General features: G+C 39.0%; 1 protein-coding gene across 2 annotated transcripts in view; it reads right to left on the reverse strand.

The window, feature by feature from the left end:
• Positions 1 to 25,882, reverse strand: part of spg11 (SPG11 vesicle trafficking associated, spatacsin) — a 143,916-nt gene that overhangs the window by 114,974 nt on the left and 3,060 nt on the right. For both annotated transcript variants that reach the window (XM_043677119.2, XM_043677120.2), the window contains exons 2-9: positions 24,659 to 24,843; positions 22,515 to 22,742; positions 20,289 to 20,487; positions 19,376 to 19,513; positions 17,192 to 17,634; positions 13,760 to 13,905; positions 7,360 to 7,492; positions 1,376 to 1,531 (exon numbers count right to left, since the gene is read on the reverse strand). In XM_043677119.2, the coding sequence (XP_043533054.2) occupies positions 1,376 to 1,531; positions 7,360 to 7,492; positions 13,760 to 13,905; positions 17,192 to 17,634; positions 19,376 to 19,513; positions 20,289 to 20,487; positions 22,515 to 22,742; positions 24,659 to 24,843 (1,628 nt within the window). The remainder of the gene's footprint in view (positions 1 to 1,375; positions 1,532 to 7,359; positions 7,493 to 13,759; positions 13,906 to 17,191; positions 17,635 to 19,375; positions 19,514 to 20,288; positions 20,488 to 22,514; positions 22,743 to 24,658; positions 24,844 to 25,882) is intronic.

The raw sequence follows: 25,882 nt of genomic DNA on the forward strand, positions 1-25,882 counted from the left end.
AGAATGATATTGTAAAAACTAGATACCAAACACAAAGGAGACATTAGTGGACGTTGTACAAGATAATGAATATGTAAAGGTTAAGTTAGGAGCCAAGCTGAAGCTTTTATCTCTATCACAGCCACGGGTGGAGTATCAGGCAGTTGGAAACTGTTTAAGTTTGTTGGATTTTGGCAGGGTCTCCTAATGGGAGACAGATATATCTTACCCAGACCTTATTAGGGATAGATAACGTGCTCAAAAAAAAGTGTGAACTTTTACTGTTCACTTTGCAAATCTCTGATCTCCTTCCAATAAAGTTTGCAATTTTGACCATGATTTTCAATCTACAGTCCAGTTCATATATTGAACCAAATGGACATCAGGACCATTGAAAAGTGTACAGGGAAAATTCAGAAAAACAATCCAGGAAAGATAGATTAATGATGAAAAAAAAAAGCATTAAAAACAAGTTTTATTCACTGAAATACAGATGATTATGGAGAGAATCTAACAAGTTCTAGAATTTTGAAAGGTTTCTGTAAGGATTCACAAAAGCTATTTGCACTGGCTGGCAATCAATTATAAGGGATAGATATCAAATCATCACCAGAATAACAAAAATAAATTACAACATTTACTGTTCATGCAGATGGTTGTTAGAAATATTAGTACCATAGGATAAATTAATATTGAAGCAGAAATCTGTTGTCATTTTAAAAGGATAGTAGGCATTCTGAAAAATAAAAAAGATGCGAGGAGATAAAAAAAACAAAGAAAAATAGGACTGGAAAATGAACAATTTACCAAAGCCTCCCACTGCACTGCAGCTTATGGTATTCTATGATTTACAGTTTCAATAAGTAATGCAAAAAAAAGAAAAATGCTGCCTCAAGCTCCTTCAGAATTTACAACATAAACCAGCTTTGGACAAGTCTAATAAATCTCCAACTTTACCGACATGAGGACTCCTGTAGCCTTATGGTCATAATTCTGCTGCTCTAACATCTAGTCAGAATAAACTAGGCTTCACTCAGGCTGCTTGCATTACACATCCAATCCAATTCAGTTCATTATCTAGTAAGATAGTTATTATATATTTCTTTAAAAAGTTGCATTTTTCCCCTTCTAATTTCTAGACATTTGCCTTCACCAGTTGTTACCACTCCAGAATGTGTCAATTTCTCTCTCAGGAAACAGTAAGAAATGCAATGCCATGTAATGGATGGAAAAACACAAACAACGAAAAACATTGAGATGCCAACAGTTGAAAATAAAATACCTCAAAATGCAAACATCACTTCTGTTATTCCCCCATCTGAATGAGTCACAGATATGAAATAGCTGCAAAAAGAAATTATTCAAAGGAATACACAGTGTTATCAAGACATCTCACCTCCTGACTGGGTTAGAAGCTCTTGCATTTGTTTGTTGAGAAAAGTCAATGTAAGGTTCAGAAGCTGTTCAGAGAACTGCTTGCCCTGCGTTTCAGAATAATTTACTCTGATGGCTGAACATAGCAAATCTAAAGCTGGCTTAATTTCTTCGACATCTACATAAAGAGGGGAATGAACAAAGAAGAAATGTTGTCATTGAACTTGCATCTTAACTATTGCCAAGAAACACAAAATAAACACTCCTCTCTTGTGTGCTTCCATTTTGCGATACTTTGTAAAACATAAGCAATTTCCAAAGTATGGAAAAGGGGAGGGTGGGTTGATTTGGGGTGGGAAGTGGAGTTAGGGCTGGATTTAGACGAATTAATAGCAGCGCAATGTCAGCTGTGTCAAAATAGGAGTCCAATGACCTTTTACAGCTTTAATATAAAAATGATATAATTAATTTAATTTGAAGGCAAGTCGATAAAGACTTCAAAATTGAAGTTAAAAATCACACAACACCAGGTTATAGTCCAACACGGTTATTTAGAAGCACTAGCGTTCGAAGCGCTGCTCCTTCATCAGGTGATTGTGGAGAATAGGATTGTAAGACACAGAATTTATAGCAAAAGTTTACTGTGGAATGTAACTGAAATTGTATATTAAAAAAGACCCGGATTGTTTGTTAAGTCTCTTATCTTTTAGAATGATTATGTTGGTTTCCATGATTTGGAGATGCCAGTGTTGGACTAGGGCTTATAAAGTTAAAAATCACACAAGACCAGATTATAGTCCAGCAGGTTTAATTGGAAGCACTAGCTTTCAGAGCACTGCTCCTTCATCATGTTGGTTTCAGGCATGGTACATTTGCGAGATCAAACAGAGGCTATGGCAACGGATGAATGGGCACCGCACAACAATCAACAGACAGGAGTGTTCCCTCCTGGTCGGAGAACACTTCAGCAGTCCGGGACATTCAACCTCGGATCTTCAGATAACCATCCTCCAAGGTGGACTTCAGGAAAGGCAACAACGAAAAGTGGCCGAGCAGAAGCTGATAGCCAAGTTCAGTACTCATGGGGGATGGCCTCAACCGGAACCTTGGGTTCATGTCACACTACAGGTGACCCCATTGCACTATACAGACAGACAGACACACACACTCAGACCCTCTCTCTGACACTCCCCGACACACCCTCTCACAGACTTAAACCCCTTTGCACTTACACACATACACACACCCTCTCAGACACCCTCAAACTACCCCCACCCCCCCAAAACACACACACACACACATAAAAGTTTGTGGAGTGAATTTGTACTTGCAGAGTTACATTTTACTTTCCTCAAAAACTGGATGAATCCCATGTAAGATTCTGTAAATCCGTTTTTTAGATTAGAATCAGTCTGACCATTGTGGTACAGACAGCCTCACAGGGAGTTAACACCTTCAATACCTTATCTGGGCTGACATGACACAAACTGTTAACGTGCACTTGAGAATGTAACTTTTAAAAAAGGTTTTGCGATTTACATATGGAAGAACTGAAACCAACACAGTCATTCTAAAACATGAAAGACTTAACAAACAATCTGGGTCTTTCTCAATATATAATTTCAGTTACATCATACTGTAAACTTTTGCTATAAAATCTGTGGCTTACCGTCTTATTCCCCACAATTACCTGAAGGAGCAGCGCTCCGAAAGCTAGTGCTTCCAAATAACCTGTTGAATTATAACCTGGTGTTGAGTGATTTTTAACTTTGTACACCCCAGACCAACATTGGTGTCTCGAATTCAAAATCGAAGATAGCAAAATTTTGTTCTCCCTCAGACTGCTGAGGGTTGGGTTTTGCTTAGGTACAGTTCCACAAGCTCACCACAACCATATCAAAGACTTGCATGTCTAGGCAGCAAGTGGCAGGGTTTTTTTGACCACAGATGAACCACAGCTGAGATCCAGTCTGTTGTACCCAACAGTTACACAAATGCAATGAAGATGCCAAACAGCAAGTGAAATCAGAAATTCTGCCTGTAGTTTCCTCCCCTGAAACTAAGGAACATGGGTCATCTCTACACAGTGCTGTCCCAGCTGAGATCAGTTAGCTTAGTATACCTCTCCAATCAAACCTGGGCCTTTTGATCTCCAGTGCTTGATTACTTTATGCTTAGCTATTTTGAAAACATGGATACCAGAGTTGAGAGATAAAACAGATTAAAGAAAAACTTTAAGAACTGTACCTTATGACTAAGGTTTTTTTTGCCACGTTTTCTACAGGACATGCGACTCAATGTTGAAGAGTGTGCTGTGGAACATGAGCTTGCAGACAAACCAAATTAGCTTCTGTAAACAGGAGTTCCATAGACCAACTTTGGAGCACAGTAATAGAAGGAAGCCATTTAGCCTGTGGCATCATTCGATTAGATCATAGCTGACCTGCATCCAGTTGATTCTCTAACCTTTTTAATATTTGCAATTTTTAAAATGCATTCATGGATACTCACAGATTGCATTAATATTTATTCCCCCGTTAGTTGTCTTTTCAGACTGTTGCAGTCCAACAGTTAGAAAGGCAATTCCAGAATTTTGACCCGGCAAAAGTGAAGGAACCAATTAAAACAAACCTTTTCTTATTTTGCAATTCCAAGACATTTATTTCGAAGATTCTGAGGCAAAGAATATTCCTCAACATAAAAATAATTCTGAAGAGGACGTGGTTAGGACATCAATAAATAAAGATGGGAATTTTAATAAGTAATTATTTTCTTGTTCGGGGCTAGGACCCCTGTTTCCCAAAGAAAGCCACATATGCTAGAGTGAATGACAGTAGTGGCATCTAGGGTGTCCCACTATCATGACACCATAACATATATAATTTTAAAGCAAGGTGACTAAATCTTTTGGTGTAGCTGCTCCTTTATAATCATTTAAAATTATATTAAAAGGTTTCAGTCTGTATTGCTTTGCTGCAGACATCAAATTCCAGCCTAAAGTTAGGAGTGTAATGGAATATTATCTACTTGCATGAACAAATGCAGCACCAACAATACTGAAGGAGCTCAATACCATTCAAAAGAAAGATACTTGCTTGATCTGAACCCCAATCTCCACCCTATGCATTCACTCTCTCAGTAACTGGTTCTTCACGGCTTGAGCTGAAGGCAGCTACAAGAACCAACCTGCTTGGGCAACTCTTTTCAAACTTGCCACTGCTATCATGTAGAAGGAAGAGGGAAGTGGGGGCATGACTTGGAACTGAAGCATCATTGCCTCAAGAAAGAACTAGAAACATTTTTCTGTTTTAAAGGCATCAAGGGGCATGGATGGAAAGCAGGAATGTTTCATTGAGATAGGGACCAGCCATGATCATACTGAGTAGCAGAGCAGACGCAAAGGATGAAAAGGCCAACTTCTGTTTCGAGTTTCTATGTTTCACTGTTGCTGGATCAAAATTGTTCCTCCTGCAGAATGTGGCAGGTGAGAGTCTCCACTGACCACCTCTGCGGGAAATGAACCCAACTCCAGCTCCTCAAAAACCGAGTTAGGCAACTGGAGCTGGAGCTGGATGAACTGTGGCTCATCCATTAGGCAGAGGGGAAATTGAGAGGATGTACAAGGAGGCGGACAATCCTCAGACACAAGCTAAGGACAGCTAGTTTACAGTCAAGGGGAGGAAAGGGAGCCAACAGACAGTGCAGGGATCCCCTGTGGCCATTCCCCTCAGCAATAAGTATACCATTTTGGATACTGCTAGTGGGGACAGCCTACCGGGGGAAGCCATAGTTGTCAGGTCTCTGGAACTGAGGCTCAGAAAGGAAGGAGGGAGAATAGAAAAGCACTAGTGGTAGGGGAGTCAATAGTTAGACGGATTGACAGGAGATTTTGTGGTCAGGAACAGGACTCCCAGAAGGTATTTTGCCTCCCTAGTGCCAGGTTCTGCGATGTCACCGATCGGGTTTACAAGTTGCTGAAGGGGGAGGGTGAGCAGCCAGAAATCGTGGTACATATTGGCACCAATGACATAGCCAGGAAAGGGATTGAGGATCTGAAAATTGACTACAGAGAGCTAGTTGGAAGCTGAAGAACAGGACAAGTAGAGTAGTGTTCTCAGATTTGCTACCGGTGCCACAAGATAGTGAGGTGAGGAACAGGCAGCAAGTGCAGTTTAACACGTGGCTGCACAGCTGGTGCAGGAGGGAAGGCTTCAAATACTCACAAATCTTATTGAGTTCTTCGAGGAGGTGACGAGACAGGTTGACGAAGGTCGAGGAGTGGATGTGGTCATATGGACTTCAAGGCATTTGATAAGTTCCCCCATGGTAGGCTCATCCATTAAGTCAGGAGGTATGGGATACAGGGAGATTTGGCTCTCTGGATTCAGAATTGGTTAGCTGACAGAAGGCAGAGAAGGTTTAGATGGGAAGTATTGTGCCTGGAGGTCAGTGGTGAGTGGTGTCCCACAGGGCTCTGTTCTTGAGCTCTGCTCTTTGAAGTTTTTATAAATGACTTGGATGAGGAAGTTGAAGGTTGGTTAGTAAATTTGCTGATGACAAAAGGTTGGAGGAGCCGTCGACAGCATAGGGGGCTGTTGCCGGCTGCAGAGCGACATTGACATGATACAGAGCTGGGCTAAGAAATGGCAGGTGAAGTTCAACCTGTATAAATGCGAAGTGATGCATTTTGGAAGGTCAAAGTGCATAGATCCCTCAAAGTTTCCACCCAAGTGGATAGGGTTGTTAAGAAAGCAAATGGTGTTTTAGCTTTCATTAATGGGGAATCGAATTTAAGAGGTTTGCTGCAGCTCTACAAAACCCAGTGAAACCACACTTGGAATATTGTGTCCAGTTCTGGTCGCCCTATTACAGGAAAATTGCGGAGGCTTTGGACAGGGTGCAAAGAGGGCTTACCAGGATGCTGCCTGGACTGGTGGGCTTGTCTTACGAAGAGAGATTGACTAAGCTCAGACTTTTCTCGCTGGAGAGAAGGAGGAAAACAGGTGTGGTACGGTGGTTAGCACTGCTGCCTCACAGCGCCAGGGACCCGGGTTCACAGACCCGACTGTCTGTGTGGAGTTTGCACATTCTCCCTGTGGCTGCTCAGGTTTCCTCCCACAATCCAAAGATGTGCAGGTCAGGTGAATTGGCCATGCTAAATTGCCCATAGTGTTAGGTGCATTCAGAGGCGAATATAGAGTTGGGGTGGACTTGTTGGCCCAAAGGGCCTGCTTCCATACTGTAGGGAATCTCATCTCACCTGACCAAGGTGTACAAGGTAATGAGGGGCATGATACAATCGACAGCCAGAGACATTTCCCCAGGGCAGGATTTATTGCCACAAGGGGTCCCAGTTTTAAGATGTTAGGAGGAAGGTATAAAGGAGACATCAGAGGTAGATTCTTTATGCGGAGTGTTGTAAATGCATGAAATGCGTCGCCAGCAGTGGTGATGGAAGCAGAGTCATTAGGGACATTTAAGCATCCGCTGGACATGCACATGGACAGCAGCGAATTGAGAGGTGCGTGGGTTAGGTTATTTTATTTTAGATTAGGATTAATCCTCTGCACAACATTGTGGGCCGAAGGGCCTGTTCTGCTCTGTACTGTTCTATGTTCTAAACTTCTGCAACATTGGGTGTACGTATACAGGCAGGACTGCAACTTTTTTAACAAGTTAGTTCATTTCCATATTTTTCAACCACCACTAAGGAGAGGTAATAAATACTGGCCTTGCCAGCAATGTTCAAATCCCATGAGTAGAAAAGAAACATGACAGCAGATAAATGTTGTACAATATCCTTGCTAAAATTTACAAAATCATTGAGTCTTAAATAATATTAAGTGACTGCTTGAAAACAAAGTAACTATGTAGCAGTCAATTAAACAAATAATAATCTTTGATAACAAGTCATTTTTTAAAATATATATAAAATGACATCCCAAAGAATTTTATCCACACTAACTGAGCAAATTGAATTTTGACCTGAATATCCAAGTTGCTTACTTGACAGCTGCACCGAAGACATCGCAGCTCCAGAAGGTTCCTGCACCGAAAGTGTTGCTGGAGCACAAAATAATTTTTCTTTGCTCTTCAGGAAAAAATCAACCATATCCAGCTGCCTGTTCTCAATTCCCGCCTGCAAATTTAAAGATTAACCAATTATTCTTTTACAGACGAGGTGACTGCCATCCACTAAATCAAGGCCAGCACACATGGAACAGGGTTTGAGGCTTGACATTATCAGATTGGTGACTCCTTCCTTCCATCCCAAGGTCTTGCAACTTTATTTCTTTGCATCAATTAGGAAAGCTGTACGTTATTGGTATTGCTATTGTTCCTCAAATTTCCAACTTCCAAATTTGCCACCCTGCACTCCCTACCCTGCTTTGAAAGACTTGCCACTCTGGTTTCAATAATAGTTCTTTCCTGGCTAGCAAAGCTAAGGAGCTTCTTGACTCCATCAATTACCCTCTGTACTGAAATACAGAATGTACAATACTTCCGCCCATACTCTTCCATCACACCCATCTATTTTAAACATTATTCTTTAATATGCCATGTCACAGCATTATTTATATTTCCACTATATATTTTTCGGCTAATGGGACTTACCCTCCTCATCTTTCCCCATTTCAAAGTCCAACTAAACAACAGCATTCTCCATCCCTTCTTTAATCCTATTTCCTTATGAAACCCATGTTCACAGTGATCTTGGAACTTATTTTGTACTTTTACTAAAATAACATTAAAAAGTTAATTTAAAATAACTCCTTGGTCATTGTGGTGAATGAAACTATACAGTGTTCCTCAGCATAAGTTTTTAAAGGTAGCTTTCCAACACTTAATAATTTGGGATGCTTTATGGGCCTGTACCAAAAATGCTATCATTTGTTCACATTCTAAGAGAACAACGTGCTTTAAGTAACTATCGGCTGAATCTTACAATATTTTCGCTGTTGTCAAGTTCATAAGAGTTTCACACAGGACTTTCGTTCCCAAACGCTCAGCAAGTTTTATGCCACATCATCCTAAACTCACCTTATCATCTACCTACCATTACCTTATGGCACCCCTGTCATCTGATACTAACCCCATTCTACCATCTTGGCATAGCAAAAAGTATTTGCCACTTGGTGAATAACTTGGGATGGACTAGCATCTCTAGCACATGTACCATTTTTCAAAAATGATAGTGCACCCAGACAAATGTTTGTATTCAATCACTCACTTCTCATGCAAGTGCAGAAGGTGTCCATTCACTGTCTCCCTCTTCACTGTCCAATGCCTTAAACTCACCTTCCAGATAAAGCAACGTTTTACTCGTACTTTACTTTACTAGGTTACTATATTCACTGTTCACAATGAGAGCTCCTTTACATTGGCAAGATTAAATGCAGACTGGGTAAACACTTTGCCAAATATTTCCACTCTGTCCATAGGAACAACCCTGACCTCCTTGGGACTTGGCATTTCAATAAGCCCCCTTGTTTCCATGCTAACATTTCTCTCCTGGGTCTGCTGCTGTGTTCTAACAAAACAATACAAACTGAATAAACACTAATTCAATTTTTTACTTAGGCAATTTATATCCTCTAGGCCACAATATGGAGTCCCACAACTTCAGACATGGCCTCTTCCTACCATTTTTCTTTTCTCCCCAGTCTTGATGATTTTGCTTTTGCAGGGTGGATGTATTTTCTCCTTCTCACACATTCATTTACACCCATTTTACATCTCTCTCTCTCTCTCTCCTGCAGTAGCATTAGCTTTCTCCTGTCCTCTCACAATCTGTTTCACCCAGTCCTCCTTCCCCCCTGTCACGCCATTTTCCAGCTCCTTTCAATTCTGAATAAGAGTTCTGTTGGACTTGAAACACTAACTCACTTTCTTTATCGCTGGCGATGCCAGACCTGTTAAGTTTCTCCTACAACACTTTATTCATATACTACTCGCCTCAGACTTTGATGGCCATTTGCTTATATCATTACAAGACATTTGGACAGGTATATGAATAGGAAAGGTTTAGATAGATATGGGACAAGCACAGGCAAGTGGGACAAGGTTTGGGGATCTTGGTTAGCATGGATGAGTTGGACCGAAGGGTCTGTTTCTGTGCTGTATGACATGCAGTACATTGCAACATCAATCTCATACCTTAACCTGGTAATGTACCATATGGCAAGATGCCTGTCCCTTGGTTAAGGACTGCTGACCAGCAAGGCCAGCTGTCTGGCTATGACTGTGCTCAGACACAAAACTAAACAGAAATCATCGAAGTAACCTTTTCTGAATTACCTCCAATTAAATAACGCTCCTTAAATAAAAGAGACCAGAACTGTACATATTACTCTGTGTGGGGTCTCATCAATGTCCTGCACATTGTAATAAAACTAACTTTCCTGAAAGAGAAAGGTCTAAATGCCATTTTGCTTTTCTTATTACTTGCTACCTTTCTGTGATCTTTCTGCGTTCTCTCTCCATTTAAGTTTTTTTCTATTATTCTGTCCACCAAAGTGGATTGCGTCATATGTTCCCACTTTGCAATCCATCTAATAAATGATTTGCCCATTTATCTAATTAGTCCATATCCTTTCACAGATATTGTGTGTTCCTCACACACTCAGTCTGGCCTTCACTGTTCGAGGCAGAATCTTTTGGCACCTAAACATCACTCTGGAACTCCGCCAACCATTTTTCCACTTTGAAAAGAGATTTTAAAATACATTATTTTAAGAAAACTGTTGCCAACTAGTTTAGTGTGCATTTTTAAATTGTACTTTAAAACTGAGGTGTTTTTGTAAAGCTAAGCTATAAAACAAAACACAAATGTTCTTCATTAGCTATCACAGGAAAGATATATTAGCCTCAAAGGGCTTACAGTAGAGTTGATGGGGAAAGCAGAACAAAAAGGTACATAAAAAGCAGGATATTTGGGATTAAAAATCACACTAATTCCCATACAAAATGCCATAGAAATCTGAAACACTTCAAAAGGTCTGCGAATGGGACAAAATATAATTTGAAAAAATAAAGATTTAAAAGAATGATGGTATTTAGCATCTGAAAAGCCTTCCTCTGTTCAGTGATTTAACATATCCATTAGTGTGTATCCAAGAAGAATAGAAGAATTACATTAAAATCTTGTTACCAAATTCTGTACAAATTTGGATAAATTAGGAAGAGATTAATTGTATGAAATGCCAAAGACTTCATTTATTCTTAACTCCTCTGGAGTGTTTTACTTATTTTTGCTTTCAATTTAGTGCACATTACAATTTCAGAAGCATACAGGAAAACTAGTTTGCAAAACAGCTGATTAACTATGGGTGAATTTACATAGTGCAGCAAAACAATGATTAAGAGTGACCATGGAACATAGGTTATCCTTTCTCAGATGTGACAATGGTTAGTAACAGTTATTTTTTTTCTAAGCCCAGTCAAGCCTTCCAGTACTGCGCAATGAGAGATCTGTAATGAATAGCCCAATGGAGATATGGTTACAAGTGGACGTCAGGTTTCTTATTTTCGCAAGAATACAAAAAAAAGCTCAAATAATTCAAACATTTCAAAATTTCTCAAAATCAAGGAAGGACTTGAATGTGAGTCTTTCTTCCTTCCTTTGCAGTATTCCATAGGGGGTCATGGAAGGGACAGGATACATTAAGGTAATGGAGCTTAAATGTCGATAGCTCCTTTACTGACAAGTAACAGCAATTGCACCCTTGATCCACATGATCTCATTACTTTTTCCATTCCCAAGAAATATAGCCTTCACAAATTCTGGTTTATTTTCCCCATAAACATAGTGAAATCAAATTCCAAGAGTCTGTTACTTGTTATGAAAAATGACAAACCTACTGGCGTTTGCAATTTAATGTGTGAAAATTCTTTCACCTATAGCAAAAGGGAAGATTTCATTGTTTTACTAGCAGTGTGGCATCAGCATAGCAACAAAGATATAAAGATATTCCCTCAACTGCAGAATTGCATTGTGGACCTGCACAGTGGAAATCAGTAACCCTAACTTTGAAGCCAATCAGTGCAATGCTGTTCTTTCTGCTTCTAATGAAGATCTGGACCCCCGGCGGGGGGGAGGTGAGGGTCTCTGTTCCATGATTGGTCAATAAACACTTGCAAATGGTCTGGTCCTTTAAGGCTTCACACTTTATTTCTCATACGGCCGGGCACAGATTATCCAGGAATGCAGAAGTTAAACACTTCCATGTTACTCAGAGGAGCTGCCGACATGGCTTAAAATAAAAACATTTTTATACTTTTCTTAAAAGATGGTATAGGCCATAATCATATAGTACATTCAGACAATTACCAATCAATTAACGAAATAGCTTTATTGACAGCAACTCAGCCCAATGATATTTCCTGGGAACCAACTTTGTTTTCCAACACTCAAGCCACTCTTATCTCACGAACTGTCAATCAGGATGGCCAGTAATGTCTTATCTAGTCTAGTTACTTCTATGCTATAAAGGAAGCACTGTCTGCTACTATGTGTTGAGGCAGACTGTGGTTAGTCAATTATGCAGCTATAGCAGGGTTAAAACCATTTTATGCAGCTTTTAGCAGAATTGTCAGTTTGCAACCGAGAAGCCATTTTGTCATCTTTGAATTGAGAAGCCATTTTATTGCCACCTAAGTTAGTAAGAGCATGTAGTAAGTGGTTGTTCCTGACAACAACTGGTTTCCTCAGCCTGTATTCAGATTTCAGATCCTCACTGAAGGCAGTGGCTTCTGCAAGGACCTGGTGGTGGCCTGCTTTCCCATCTATGAACATTCATTTCCCCCAGACACATTAGCTTCACAATCCAGCAGTTGAGTGCAACCTGGAGACATAGTAGAACAATGTCAAATCTAGCAAGGTCAAACATTGCCATTTTGGTTTAAGAATCTGATGCAAGTTAGAAGAAGATTCTAATCACAGTTAAATACATGAAATGTTAATGCAGTGGTGACAGGTACAACAATACAATAGGACTGAAAGTAACCAAAAACCATGGCAGCAGGAAGTCATGAATAAGGAGTTATCACATCACATGCCAACAGCTCTAGTCCAAAGAAAGCAAAGGCAGACTAAAGGTCAGTAAAAACATCTTTCCAAAGTGTCCAGAGGCACCACCATAAACCAAATGAGTTCATTTAAATATAGGAGAATTTTCCCAAATCAAATACATTAATATTACCACAGCTCTGTTGAATATTTCTTAGAGTTCATCATGACTTCACTTTTTTGGCTCAATTACAATGTATTTACTGTGTCCAGACAACAAGGTGTCAGTGCTTCTACCCCCTAAAAAAGAACACATCTTATAATCACGGTGCCACAAATGACAACTCTCAGATGATGAGTTTTGATCAAAAGGCAGAATCGCACAAGAGGAGTGCACGTAATTAGTTTCATGCAAATCCACTCAAAGTAAAATGATCACGTCACTCAACAGGTTTCATGAAAATCCAGAAAAGAATTAATAAAAAAGTGATTAATCATTGGTTGCAGATGTAACCGGTTAACAAAATGCTTAATTTTCTTTCATAAGCTGGTAGGAATTTGATAAATCCTTTCAAGAGGAGAAACTTCAAGCAACATCAAGGGAGAGATTTCTCTATGCAGCATCATAAAAGCTGTCTAAAAGAAAAATTATGATTATGTTGTAAATGACAGCCAGAGAAAATCTTCCTCTCGTTATTGGTAACTCTCTCTCACCTTACAATCAGGATATTAGGCTGTTTCTGCATTCATTTACTCACAAGAGACCAACAATAATCAGGAAGGCTTTTGAAAGTAAGGAATTCTGTTAAGAGCTTTTTGGCAGGCAGAAATATAAGGTTTTCTTCAAGGAAGATCTCGAACAAAGAACCTTTTGTAAATCTGAGCACATTCAAAATTTTGCTGTGAGCATACTAATTTGCACCAACCTCTCTCCACACATCATTGCTGTGCACACCGATTCCCACATCAGCATCCAGTTTGGCAATGCTTTGATTTTATAATTCTCATTCTGGTTTTCAATTTTCTCTTTGTCATTGCCCTTTCCTGTCACCATAACCTCAATCTCTACAACCATCCAAGATATCTGCTTGCCCACGCACCTTCAATTTTCTTTACTCCACATGGACAGCTGTGCTTTCTGTTACCTACCTCTTCACTAATCCCTCCAAGCTACTAATTTAAGATGCTCTTGCTCTAACATCTCCTTACATGAATCAGTGTTAAGTTTTGGTTGATTACACTCCTGTGAAGTGCCTCGTGATGTTTCACGTTTTATCATGCATAAATGCATGGTTTTGTTGGAACAATACTCCAAACAATATTTAAAACATTATAGTGAAATTTAGCAAACAAAATTAAAAATTAAACTTCTAAAGTTGTTCATATCCAGTCTCTTACCTCTAATGCATGGATGGGAATTGAACATCGATTCCAATGATTGAGATGGCACAATGAATCAACAATGCCTGCCTTCCCATAAATCATTAAACGATTCAATAGATCTTCTTGTGAGAAAGCAAACACCACCATGGAAAGGCCAGTATCTGAACAATGTAAATTAGAAACAGGAAAGCAAGCGTTACATCACAATGTTAAAAATGCAAGCTTTTAATTTTAAGCCATTTGTACTGATTCTTAAAATTGATTAGTCAAATAGAAAATTTATGAATGTTAACTTTGATTTCTGTTCACAGATGCTGCCAGACCTGCTGAGCTTTTCCAGCAACTTCTGATTTTGTTTCTGATTCACAGCACCCACAGTTCTGTTTCTACTTCTTTCCTTGTTGGAGTGGGATTTATATCGGTCTACTCGAATAAAACACTGCATCATAGTCCCACACACAAGTTTTACAGAAGAGTATACTTCATATTAAGTCATTAAATAAAAAGGATTATTTTACAGTTGAAAAGATATACATTACTAGTCCAGAATGCTGCTCATTTTAAAAGATTATTGAGTCATCACATTAATCTTCTAAACAAACAGTCTGGGCGCTATGCTTAAAGGGCAAGTTAATAATAAATGACTCACATTTACTCTATCATTTATTTTAATTAACCTACACCACATCTACAAAGATTTGAGTTTCAACAACAGGGAGGTGGTAGCACAGTGGTAACATCGCTGACCTGTAAATCACACTGTCAAGCTAATGTTTTGGTACATGGGTTCAAATCCCATTTGAGTGGGATAAAATCTGGAATTAAAACCCATTCTAATGTGACAGTAAAATCCATCTGGTCCTCACTTACAGAAGGAAGTCTGCCATCTTTACTAGGTCTGATTCTCAAGTGACTCCAGATTCACAGTGATGTCATAGACGCAGTCAGAGTCATGCAGCAATGCATGTGATTTACTGCTAACTACTCTCTGAAATGGCCAAGGAAGCCATTTCAGTTCAAGGCATCAATTACGGGCAACAAATTGTGGTCTCTCCTTATTTCATGATGTGATCTTTGCCCACATAAGGAAAGAAAATGATATTCACTTTAAGAATAAAAGTACATTGTTAAAGATTCACATCTTAATCTATTTTTTGTAGTTGAACCTCCTGCCATTACAGAAGATAAAAACACAAATTGACATTGGTCTCTTGGGAAAATGTCAGCATGTCAATGACAGCATCATGAAGAACAGTAGCAACAACATTTTACACTTATTAAAAAAAACTCGAAATGTTTTACAATAAGGAAAGGATATTGTCACTACTAAACATGGAGAAAACAAACCCTTCTGTTTCCAAATGATTCCTGGTACAAGTGGAAAACTAGCAGCACTCATCAGAATTTTATAGGTTCATGCCAGAGGCTTGAAAGAACAAACGGAGAACTTAAATGCAAAATGCAACTGACTTCATTCACCAAGATGTGAAGATTTCCTTTTTCCTTTGCCCCTGCCCCTCCCACAACGAAACCCCCAAAAGGAAAACACCGACAAATAGTCACTGAACAGATGCACTTAAAACTGCCAATATTCCTCTAATATAAGAACAGTTCATTTTTTAAAAATTAAATGCTATTTAGAAAGATGTTAGCATAAACAGCAAAAACAATGATGTAACCTATTTCCCAACAATATCCTTTACAGACTCAATTCCACCAAATTAAAACTTCTACCTTAAGTTTTCTTGCTCAGACACCAAGAGGTCTCTTTCCGGTTCTGAGGCTTATAGCCTGTTTTCTAGTCCTGACAGCCTAGAATTCTTTTCAATACTCACAACCTTGAAACTTCAAAACATTTCTCACAACTTGAAGATTTCTACTGAATAAAGCCCCGAGTCTGGAGATTTGTACAAACTAAGCTGCTCTTTTGCTGACATGAAACTGTTCATCTCAACTGAAACCCAATCCTAGCCTCTGACCATTCAAACATTCAGGAATTAAATCCTAAATAAATAATCAAGGCAATCAACTTAAATCAGGTACTTTATCATTGAAGTCTTGAGCCCATAGTTCCAAATGACCTCTGAATTCTTAAAAAAAAGGGCACTTTCACAGAATTCAAACAAAAAAAGGACTAGCTTAATTTTGGATATCTGGTTGGCATGGACAAGTTGGACCAAAGGGTCTGTTTCTGTGCTGTACATCTCTATGACTCTAAAACTTTAATTCCGAAATGACAATATACATTATAAACCTTTATCAAAATATACGAATAAACCTGCTCTTGTTAGGAACTATTCTTACTGTTGTATAAGCACACAAATACTGGGATAACAGGGAATTTCAAATGCCAATTATTCAATTTCAGAATTCAATGATCTTTTATGCAGTGGCTTCTGGCAATGAAGGGGTTACATTAAAGTGTCCTTCAATTAACATGCTAAATGGAAATCGCAGATCATTAAAACTGTTCACAGTAGAGAATTATCTTGACATTTTAAGCAATATTCCCACAGTCCCTACTCCTCCACCCCATCCTTTCAGACAAAAACCAAAATGCCTAAATCTTATACATTGCAATTTCCAACAGAATACTAGAATCCCTACAATGTGGAAACAGGCCACACCGACTCTCTGGACAGTAACCCACCCAAACCCATTCCCCCACCTAATGCATCCAACTTACACATCTCTGAACACAATGAACAATTTAGCATGGCCAATTCACCGAACCTGCACATCTTTGATCTGTGGAAGGAAACCGGAGCACCCAGAGGAAACCCACGCAGACACGGGGAGAACATGCAAACTCCATACAGACAGTCACCCGAGGCTGGAATCAAACCGGGGTCCCTGGCGCTATGAAGCAGCAGTGCTGACCATTGAGCCATTGTGCCACACTTGCTGGCATTAGTATGGTTTGTCAAAGTAATTGGAGTCAGAGTCATACAGCATGAAAATAGACTCTTCGGTCCAGTCAGTCCACACTGACCATGTTCCAAAACTAAACTAGTTCCACCTGCTTGTGCTTGGCCCATATCCCTCCAAGCTTTTCCTATTCATGAACTTATCCAAATGCCTTTTAAACATTGTAACCGTACTTGCATTCACCATTTCCCCTGGAAGTTCATTCCACACACAAACCATCTTGTGTGTAAAAATGTTGCTCCTCATATCCTTTTTAAATCTTTCTCTTCTCACCTTATTACGCCCCCTAGCTTTGAACTTCCCCACCCTAGGGAAAAGACGCTTGGCCATTCACCTTATCTATGCCCCTCATGATTTTATAAACTTCTCTAAGATCACCCCTCAACTTCCTATCCTCCAGTGAAAACAGCCCCAGTTTTTCCAGTCTATTTTTATATCTCAAACACTCCGTTCCCGGCAACTTGATTAGACATCTGTCAGAAACTCAAAGATACTGCACAAGTAATTTTTATAGGGTACCTGTGAGAAACAGGGATAATTCATCGTTCCCATCTCCTTCCACTGGTAAGGATTGGCCTTTAATATGATGATAATTCACCTGTTGTGTTTCCAAGTCCCAGAAGGCAACAGTCACAGCTCCTGAGTCAGGTGCAACGAGTGTGAATAAAACACTGAATTCAGAAAGCGATACTGTCTGAATACTCATGGATTCCTCCAGCCCCTGAAGCTGCACCATCCCTTTCAACTTATTGGCTTTGTTGTTCAGGTCCTCTTCCTGAGCAAAGCTTTTAGCAACATCATCGCAAGGCACTACAGAGGATTTATAGGAATTGACATTGCAGGTTGCATCATGAGAATTCTGGCTGGACAGGTGGTGATACCAGGGAGACCACTGCAGGAATCTTTCTGCCGATGATACTTTAGTTTCGCTGTAGAAAGTTCCCAAGCGGGCTTTCCAGGACCTTTAACATGCATATGAAACCATTTATGTTATTTAATACACACTCTTAGATAATAATCACTATAACTAGCCTCTTTGAATTAGAAAAACAGCATGGCCTCACACTCAGGTTTGTCTGAAAAGGCATGAAATCAAAATTTTTCTCCCTTTAAACCAAATCATTTTTCCATCAAGACACTTGCTTGCTTTGATCACTTCACTAATTTGTCTTTTGACTCAACATCTACACTTTCTTGCATCATTGAAGCAACTGGAGACATCATCTTCTATAAAGGAACTGTGCAAATGCAGGTCATTGCATTAAAGGCAACCTTCTCCCTTTAAAGAACGCCCATATGCTCTTGTCTCTAATCAATTCAATCCCTTGAATGTTTATCTGATTATCTCCACTTTCCATCTTCCCAAATCGAGAAGACCCTGAAAAGCAATTTTAAATCGAGAAAGGGAATTTGAGGCCACGGTTAAAGAAAACTGGGAGGAGAGTATAATATTCCTTCAGATCTTGGGGTGATAAGTATTTCTGTACTCACGACCTTGGCACCCAATGTTATTAGCTGATTAGTAATACTGTGTCAATTTATCAGGATTCAAAATTAGAGATCCCTTTCAGGCAGCACCTGTTTTTTTTCCTCCAACTGGAGCCACGCTGCTATCTGCCACTGAATTTTCAAATGGTTAGAAACTACCAAAATCCATAAGCAAATATTGTAGAACATTCTGTACTATGTACTTTGGATTAAGATTTCAAGCAAATTCTTTACTGAGTCAGAATCACTTAACACTATGATAGAAATATAGATGCAAGCAGCTTTTTGGAAAGCAGGGAGTTTTTCTTTTACGGCTTTATCAAAGTATATAAATATGCCATGTGTGTCACCTGCTAGCCTGTGGAACATGGCTCTAGTCAATGTAAGAGTTTCAGTTTTCCTGCTTCCTCCATTAGGTTCCTGAGCCAAAAGAAAAGCCAGCTAAAACCTAATTTCAATCAAACTTCCAGTCCCGTGCATTCCTGTCCCCACAATAGTGCCAATTTTTAGCAATCTCCCACATGCCAGACAAATATGGGGAACTGAAAGATCACAGTGGTGTTGATTAGGATACATTTCAGAGACTGTTGAGACAGAGAGAGCTTTACTTGTCAATACTACACCAAATGGAGCAACAGTACAAAACATACAGTGTACATATGGGTGCCAAAAATGCATATTTTGTATTCAGAATAGAAAACATGTTTTGTATAGTCTAGCTCAAGGATCATTAAACAAAACTAATAAACGCTTAGGCTATTAGCAATTATGTAACATAGAACTAAAGTAAACAAAGAGGCTGCTGAGCTCACCATGTTTTCATTAAAAAATCATGATTTGGAGATGCTGGTGTTAGACTGGGGTGTACAAAGGTTAAAAATCACAACACTAGGCTGTAGTCCAACAGGTTTATTGGAAACACTAGCTTTTGGAGCGCTGTTCCTTCATCAGGTGGCTGTCCTGATGAAGGAGCAGCGCTCCGAAAGCTAGTGCTTCCAATTAAACCTGTTGGACTGTAACCTGGTGTTGTGAGATAGCTAGTACTGCATCTATTGCCACCATTTTTAACAAAAATATTCCACATTGTAATACGCTACATAAATCAAATTCTCTCATTTTGTAAATCTTAATAAAAGCATTCATAAAAATGCAATACATAATTCATAGAAGTTAAAAGCAAATGAATTTAAATCTCTTTTTTTAAACGACACTTACCTATCCATCTGAAATGATAGGTTGAGCTGTTTACTGCTATATGCTGAACTGGCAAGGTCATCTTCATCAACACCAGGTGCCTTCAAAGGTGCATCAGCGGAAGCTTTTCTTGTATGCTCCAAGTTCTCAGGGTGTTTTCTACAAGAGCAACAAGAATCTGAATTTCATGGTACCTAATCAATCCTAATTCCATTGAAAGTTCATAAAACAAATGTCAAAGCTATCCTTTGAAAACAGCACTAAGAGATCCCCCTTGATGTTGCACACAAGTTATTTGGCATCTAGTTTTACAATTATCATGAATTAGTCCACTAATGTGCAGGTGTCTCACTTTGGATCTTAAAACAGGTTGGGTGAAAGATTCGAAATAGATTCCATGCTCCTCCAGCAAAGACATGAAATCAACTATTTGAGATTACCCACTGCTATGTGCCTCACCTCAAGAATAGCCCCAATGAATGACTCTAACACTCTGCATACAGAGTTAGCATATACAATAAAACATATGGGCAGGACATTTCTTACCTCACTATAATGCTGACAACTTTGAACATGGAACATAAATAGTTACATGATTACAATGTAGATTTTAAAAGTCAAAATATTAAGGTAAGCCATCATTTCATTCCAAATCCAAGGTATAATCTGAAGAACTCCACCAAAGCCAACACTTAATATTTCAAAAATATTGTTCCAAGAGAGGAAGCATGCAGCAGATAGCGTTTGCTACAGGATACTATTACAGAAAGTCAAAGAAAACTTGTGTTCATACTGTCTGGTCCAGATCCTTTGAGGTTTTGCAGTATGCCTTCTTATGTGAATTTCCCAAAGGCCTACACTTTATTTAAGCAACTCATTCAACCTCAACATAATTTCTGACTTTTTCTGTAAAGATATTAAAAAAGAGATTTACCTGAAAAAATTATTCAAGTTAACACAAACAGCGCAATTAACACAGTTCACAGCCACAGCAATGTGCAAATCATGGGATAACCAGAGTCTGTCCAAGCATGACAGATTACAGACATCATTTGCCTCTTCAGTTTCTCCAGCCTGGCACAGAGCAAGATTAACACTGCCACGCTGTTTACCATCGACAGTATCATAAATATCTTAAAAATAATTACTTAAGGAATGGTACCACAAAGATTTGTCAACACGAGATCTAAGGGTTACGTGATCAACATTCCCTCCAGGCTGTACAGTCATGAAGTAACTGTAAACATGCTGCACAGGGAACTAGTAGCCATGCACAAGCTGTGGTCTTTTAAGACATGCATAAAAGCAGCAACATGTAGCAATCTTTGGGAGATCATGCAGTGCAACAAATAGGTCACAGAGGTAGAGTTATGGTTATGGCTAATGGAATCGTGAATTCAAATCCAACTATAGCAAGTTGTGAAGTAGAATGCAATAGCTCAGTTTGTTTGAGGGCTAGCACCAGAAAATTTACTATAGAAGTCACTGTTTCCCAAGAGAATTTGCTACCCTGGTATAGTCTGGCTGACATGTGGCTCCACTCGTACATAATGCAATTGGACTTTACATTTATGAGGTTGACCTAGCAAGCTACTTAATTGTCAGAACAATAAAACTGATGTTTGCCAGTGTGACTTACATCCACAAAACAAATTAAAAACACTGACTTTACTGCATAACCAACATCATGGGCTTCATATAATCCCAGACTATTTTGTAATATTTATTTTTATTCTTACAAGTAGGTTTTGAACAATAAGTTAAAGAAACATATGGGTAGTCAGTTCTGCTCCTGACCATTGAACGCAGTTTGGAGTTCGCTCTCAGATCACGAGACCAAGTTTTAAATTCTCATGACAATCCTGGAAGATACACCTAGCTTTGGTTCGAGGGTAATTCTCATCAAGGAGGTCAGGTCAGGATTAGAAGATATCCAGATGGAAAGAGGAAAGTGAAACAGGCATTGGGAGGAAAGGCTAACTTTGGACTGATTCCAGGAGAATGTGAAGTGCCTACTTAGGAGATAAAGTATAACATGGCAGAGAAATTTTAGTTATTTTAAAATTAAATGAGAGATTAATTTCCATATCATTAGAATAAGCTACAGGACAGTGTTGTTTTTAGTTTGTTTGATACATTAAAATTTAAATCACGTTGACTGGAAGGCTTGTGCAGTCACTGGAAATTCAAATATCTTTTCAAGTTACCAGACTCTTAGACAACCATAATAGGTGCATTTTAAAATGTCTTCTTCAGGTCTACTGGCTCCAATTAACCAATTTTAAATAAATGTTTTGGTATATAGAATACTTTGCTGTACTGGAATGAAGGGGCAGGAAGGTGAAGCGAAGTTCGGCTGGACAAAGATAAATACTGTAATGTCAAAACTACATTCTAGTGTTGCACTACAGCAGTAAAGGAAAATAAAATTAAATGAGAAATTAACTTTGAAGAATAATTATTGATTTTCATAAGCAATAAAGACACATGTCTTTGAAAATTAGTCTGTGCAAAAATAAACAAAGCATTACAGACAGTGTGTGATGGGGGAACTATTGTCAGATAACATGCAATTATCATTCACCATCTAAACCCTTCAGTAAAACCTAGTATAATTTTAATTTTAAAATATAGATTTTTTGAAAACATATTCACTCCTGAGGGGGAAAACATTGAATTGCAGAGACTCACGATGAAAAGAATCTATAAAAACTGGACTGTTCATCGATCATATTTTAGCTGCAAGCATGGTTAATTCAGGTTCCTAACTAGGGTCATGGATCAGTAAGATAATCGATATAGTTTCTTCAATAAGTGCAAATGATAAATTTAAAATGTTACAAAGGCAATTAAAAATGGCTGCTAATTATATTTCTTTGTTTGAAGCTTCCCCTATTATATTTTGATAAGGATCACCTAATTTTGCATACCTTAGTCAAAGGAGCTATAACAGTGCATTACAGCATTCAGCATTATAGCCAATAAGTCCCCTGGCTAAGGTTAAATGCTACAAGATTGTTAGTTTTCCACAGTAAATAAGTACTTACAGCTCATATAATGCAGACTAAAGTAAAGCTGATATCTCAACGGTAATTATTTGTGCAGTTGTTTATATTACGTTGTTCAACAAAACAAGTCTTTTTAAGAAAGCAAAGGATACATATCCAGCCTGCACTGTCCAATAAGAAAAGCATTTCTTGACAAATCAGACCATCTGTTATTCTTTCTGCAGCACCACCTGGCAGATGCAGTTTAAAGCAGCCCAACACATCTGCTTCCGAGGTGCTCTCCACCCAGGTCAGATGGAGCAGTGTGCAATTATCGAGCAACATGCAGGATTTACTGTTTTTAAATGACAGAATCTTCACAGTAAAAGATGAAGGCAGACCTGAAAAACAAAAACAATTTGTTTTGAACCAGCTAAATGCAGAAGAATGAAAAAAAAAATACCATATAGATGTAGGTGAAATTTGTATGTGGCGTAGTCATTTTGACTTAAAATAATTAAAACAATTTTAACTTTATATAGATGGACTATTAAGTCACCATCCAGGAATAGCTTTTTAAAAAAAATAGTCCATTTGCTAGTCAGCCAGATTTATAAATCTCTAGGAACAGCTATGTAAGAGAAGATATGAATTCCATGACTTTTGTTTTCCATACAGTAACAGTCAATTATGTTAGTAACTGATTTTAAAAAAACACAAGATTAAATCTTAATGCACGAATCCCTTTTCTATCTTCTTCAATGATATGTGGTCCTGTTAAATAAAATTTAAAATGCTTTCAACACTGTATTCTGTATATTGTAATGAGATAAGTAGCCCAGGCAAAACAGAAACACAGAATGAACTCACTGCCTTTAAGGCAGCTGGAGGCAGCAACTCTCAATATTTCAGAAGGATTTAGATGTACACTTGCAAAGTCAAGGCAGACAAGGTTAAAAAAATGGGATTAGATGTTTAGGTGGTTGCTTTTGAACTGGCGGGACTCAATGGGCCTTTTCATTTGCTGTAAACCCCTAAGACTTTATGACACCATACAGGAGGAGGCTAACTGATCCATCATGCCCATTCCAGCTCTTTGAAATAACTACTCCATTAGTCCCACTGCCCTCCGCTTTCCCAAAAACTTTGCAAAATTTTATTTCCAAGTATTTATCCAATTCCCTTTTGAACATCACAATGCAATCAACTACTGTACGCCAGATCACAATACTTGCTGCCTAAAACTGCTGTTCCTGATGTTTTGTCTTTTATTTCCCCTGAACTTATCACCCAGGTCCTTCAACAGCACCTTCCAAGCCTGCAACCTCAACCAATTATGATGCAGCAGAACATCAGCACCTGCCTCTTCCAGCTGCACACCTTCCTGATTTTCTTTTTCTAATTCATTCAAGGGATGTGGATGTCACTGACTGAGCCATCATTTATTACCCATCCCCAGTTGCCGAGAGGGCAGTTAAGAGTCAACCATATTGCCGTGAGTCTGGAGTAATAGACCAGAAAACGATGACAGTTTCCTTCCCAAAAGAACATTAGTTAACCAGATGGGTTTTTCTGACAATTGTTTCATGATCACCATTAGATGCCTAACTCCAGCTACTTCACTGAATTTATAGTGGGATATGAACCCAGATTCCCAGAACTTTAGCTGGGTTTCTGGATTAATGTTCTAGCGATAATACCACTAGGCCATTATTAGCCTACAGTTTGGAAGTATAATCGGTCGCCCCTCAACATCAGTGGGATCTTGGAGCTCCCTTCCTAACAGACAAGTAGCAATTCTTGGAGTAGAAAAGTGGGGCACTGGAAAAGCACAGCATGTCAGGCAGCATCCGAGAAGCAGGAGAATCAACATTGTAGGAGCAAACCAGAACCACAGAATGAACTCACTGCCTTTAACAGAGGCAGAAGCAGCAACTCTCAGAATATTTTAGAAGGATTTATATGTACTGTGAGTAAACATACACTCTAAACATTGCAATAGTTTAAGACAGCTCACAGCACCTTCAGGGCAACTGGGGATGAGCAGTAAAATGGTGGCCCAGCCAATGATGCCAATATCTAATGTTCTGGGTTTATATCCCATCAAGAATTCAATAAAGTATCTGGTGTTAGGAGTCTAATGGATGATCATGAAACCATTGTTAATTGTTGGAAAAAGCCATCTGATTAACTGAGGTTATTTAGGGAAGGAAACTGTCGTCCTTTGCTGGTTTGGCCTACAATCCCTGAAGACGCCCATTTTCACGACTTAGATGAGCATCGATTTCTTTATTTAACAGACATTGTCAACACTTACTCAAGTTCTTGCTTTCAACCAGCTTCTTCAGTGCTTCCTCACTACAGCTGTGGGTATTGGTGACGTCACAGATGCCATCCTGGACACACAGCTCATAGATCCCCAGATCATTGTGACTATTGAGAGCAAGAAGCCGTTCCTTAACAGGTGACGCCTGCAAAGTCTCAGTTGTTTCCCAAATAAACCTGCCCAAAAAACCCAGAAAATACATTGAGAAGTAAAAGAAACATATCAATAATGGATACACTGGCTGTGGTTACCGCAGCCAACTGCTGTAGCAAGAAACGGGCTAGGGTGAGATGAAGTAGGTTGGGAGAACAGTCAAGTGGAGTTCAAACACCAGCAGAGAGCAGGTGACCAGTAGCCAGTTTTTGTGCTACATTCTATACAGAAACATTGACAGTTTGTATAGATTTCAATGATTAAGGCTTTGCTTTCACCATACTAATTATTATAAGATAATCTTGGCCATTCAATCAGTCACTTGCTTTTCCTTTGCAAGTGTTTACCTTGACAAAAACATGTGTTTCACTCAATTACAGATAAACACAATCATCTTCTTTCAACACTGCATTGTGAAGGATTGCATGGACAGCACAAAAAATGAAAGGATGGATATTTAACTTTTTGCATGATCTGGCTCTACAAATCTTGGTTTTGGTCACATCTCAATTGGTGCTAAAGACAACCAGACCTTCAAGAATGAGACATATTCATAATTAGAATGAACAGAGTGTGGATCTCAGAATTCAGCAAGGACAGTTGTCTGAGGAGCGTTACACATCACAGAGATACTTATGACCCTGGACTCAACACACAAAAGACGAAATTTCAGTTGGAATTCATATGGGCGAGTCTGAGCCAGCGGCAGTCACTGAGGAATGTGACGTGGCAGTGGAAGCAAGTTTTGGCAAATACTTTGTCAAACTCCAGTTGTGACAATGATGGTGAACCAGACCAAAAAAAATGATTAGAATGGAAACCCAGCTGGAGAGAGAAGCAAAACCTCAAGGTGGGTATACCTGGAACAGATGCTGCATTGAATTAAACGCTGAAACAATGAAAACAAAAGAACTGCAGATGCTGGAAATCCAAAACACTTCTGAAGATGGATCACTGAACCCGAAACATTAACTCTGCTTTCTCTCCTCAGCTGCGCTAGACCTGCTGAATTTCTCCAGCAATTTCTGGGGTTTTTTGTTTCAGATATGCAGGAATTGTCAT

Source organism: Chiloscyllium plagiosum, unplaced genomic scaffold, assembly GCF_037043375.1.
Source record: "Chiloscyllium plagiosum isolate Xiang-an unplaced genomic scaffold, Cpla_swu_hap1 HiC_scaffold_39, whole genome shotgun sequence".
Lineage (NCBI taxonomy): Eukaryota > Metazoa > Chordata > Chondrichthyes > Orectolobiformes > Hemiscylliidae > Chiloscyllium > Chiloscyllium plagiosum.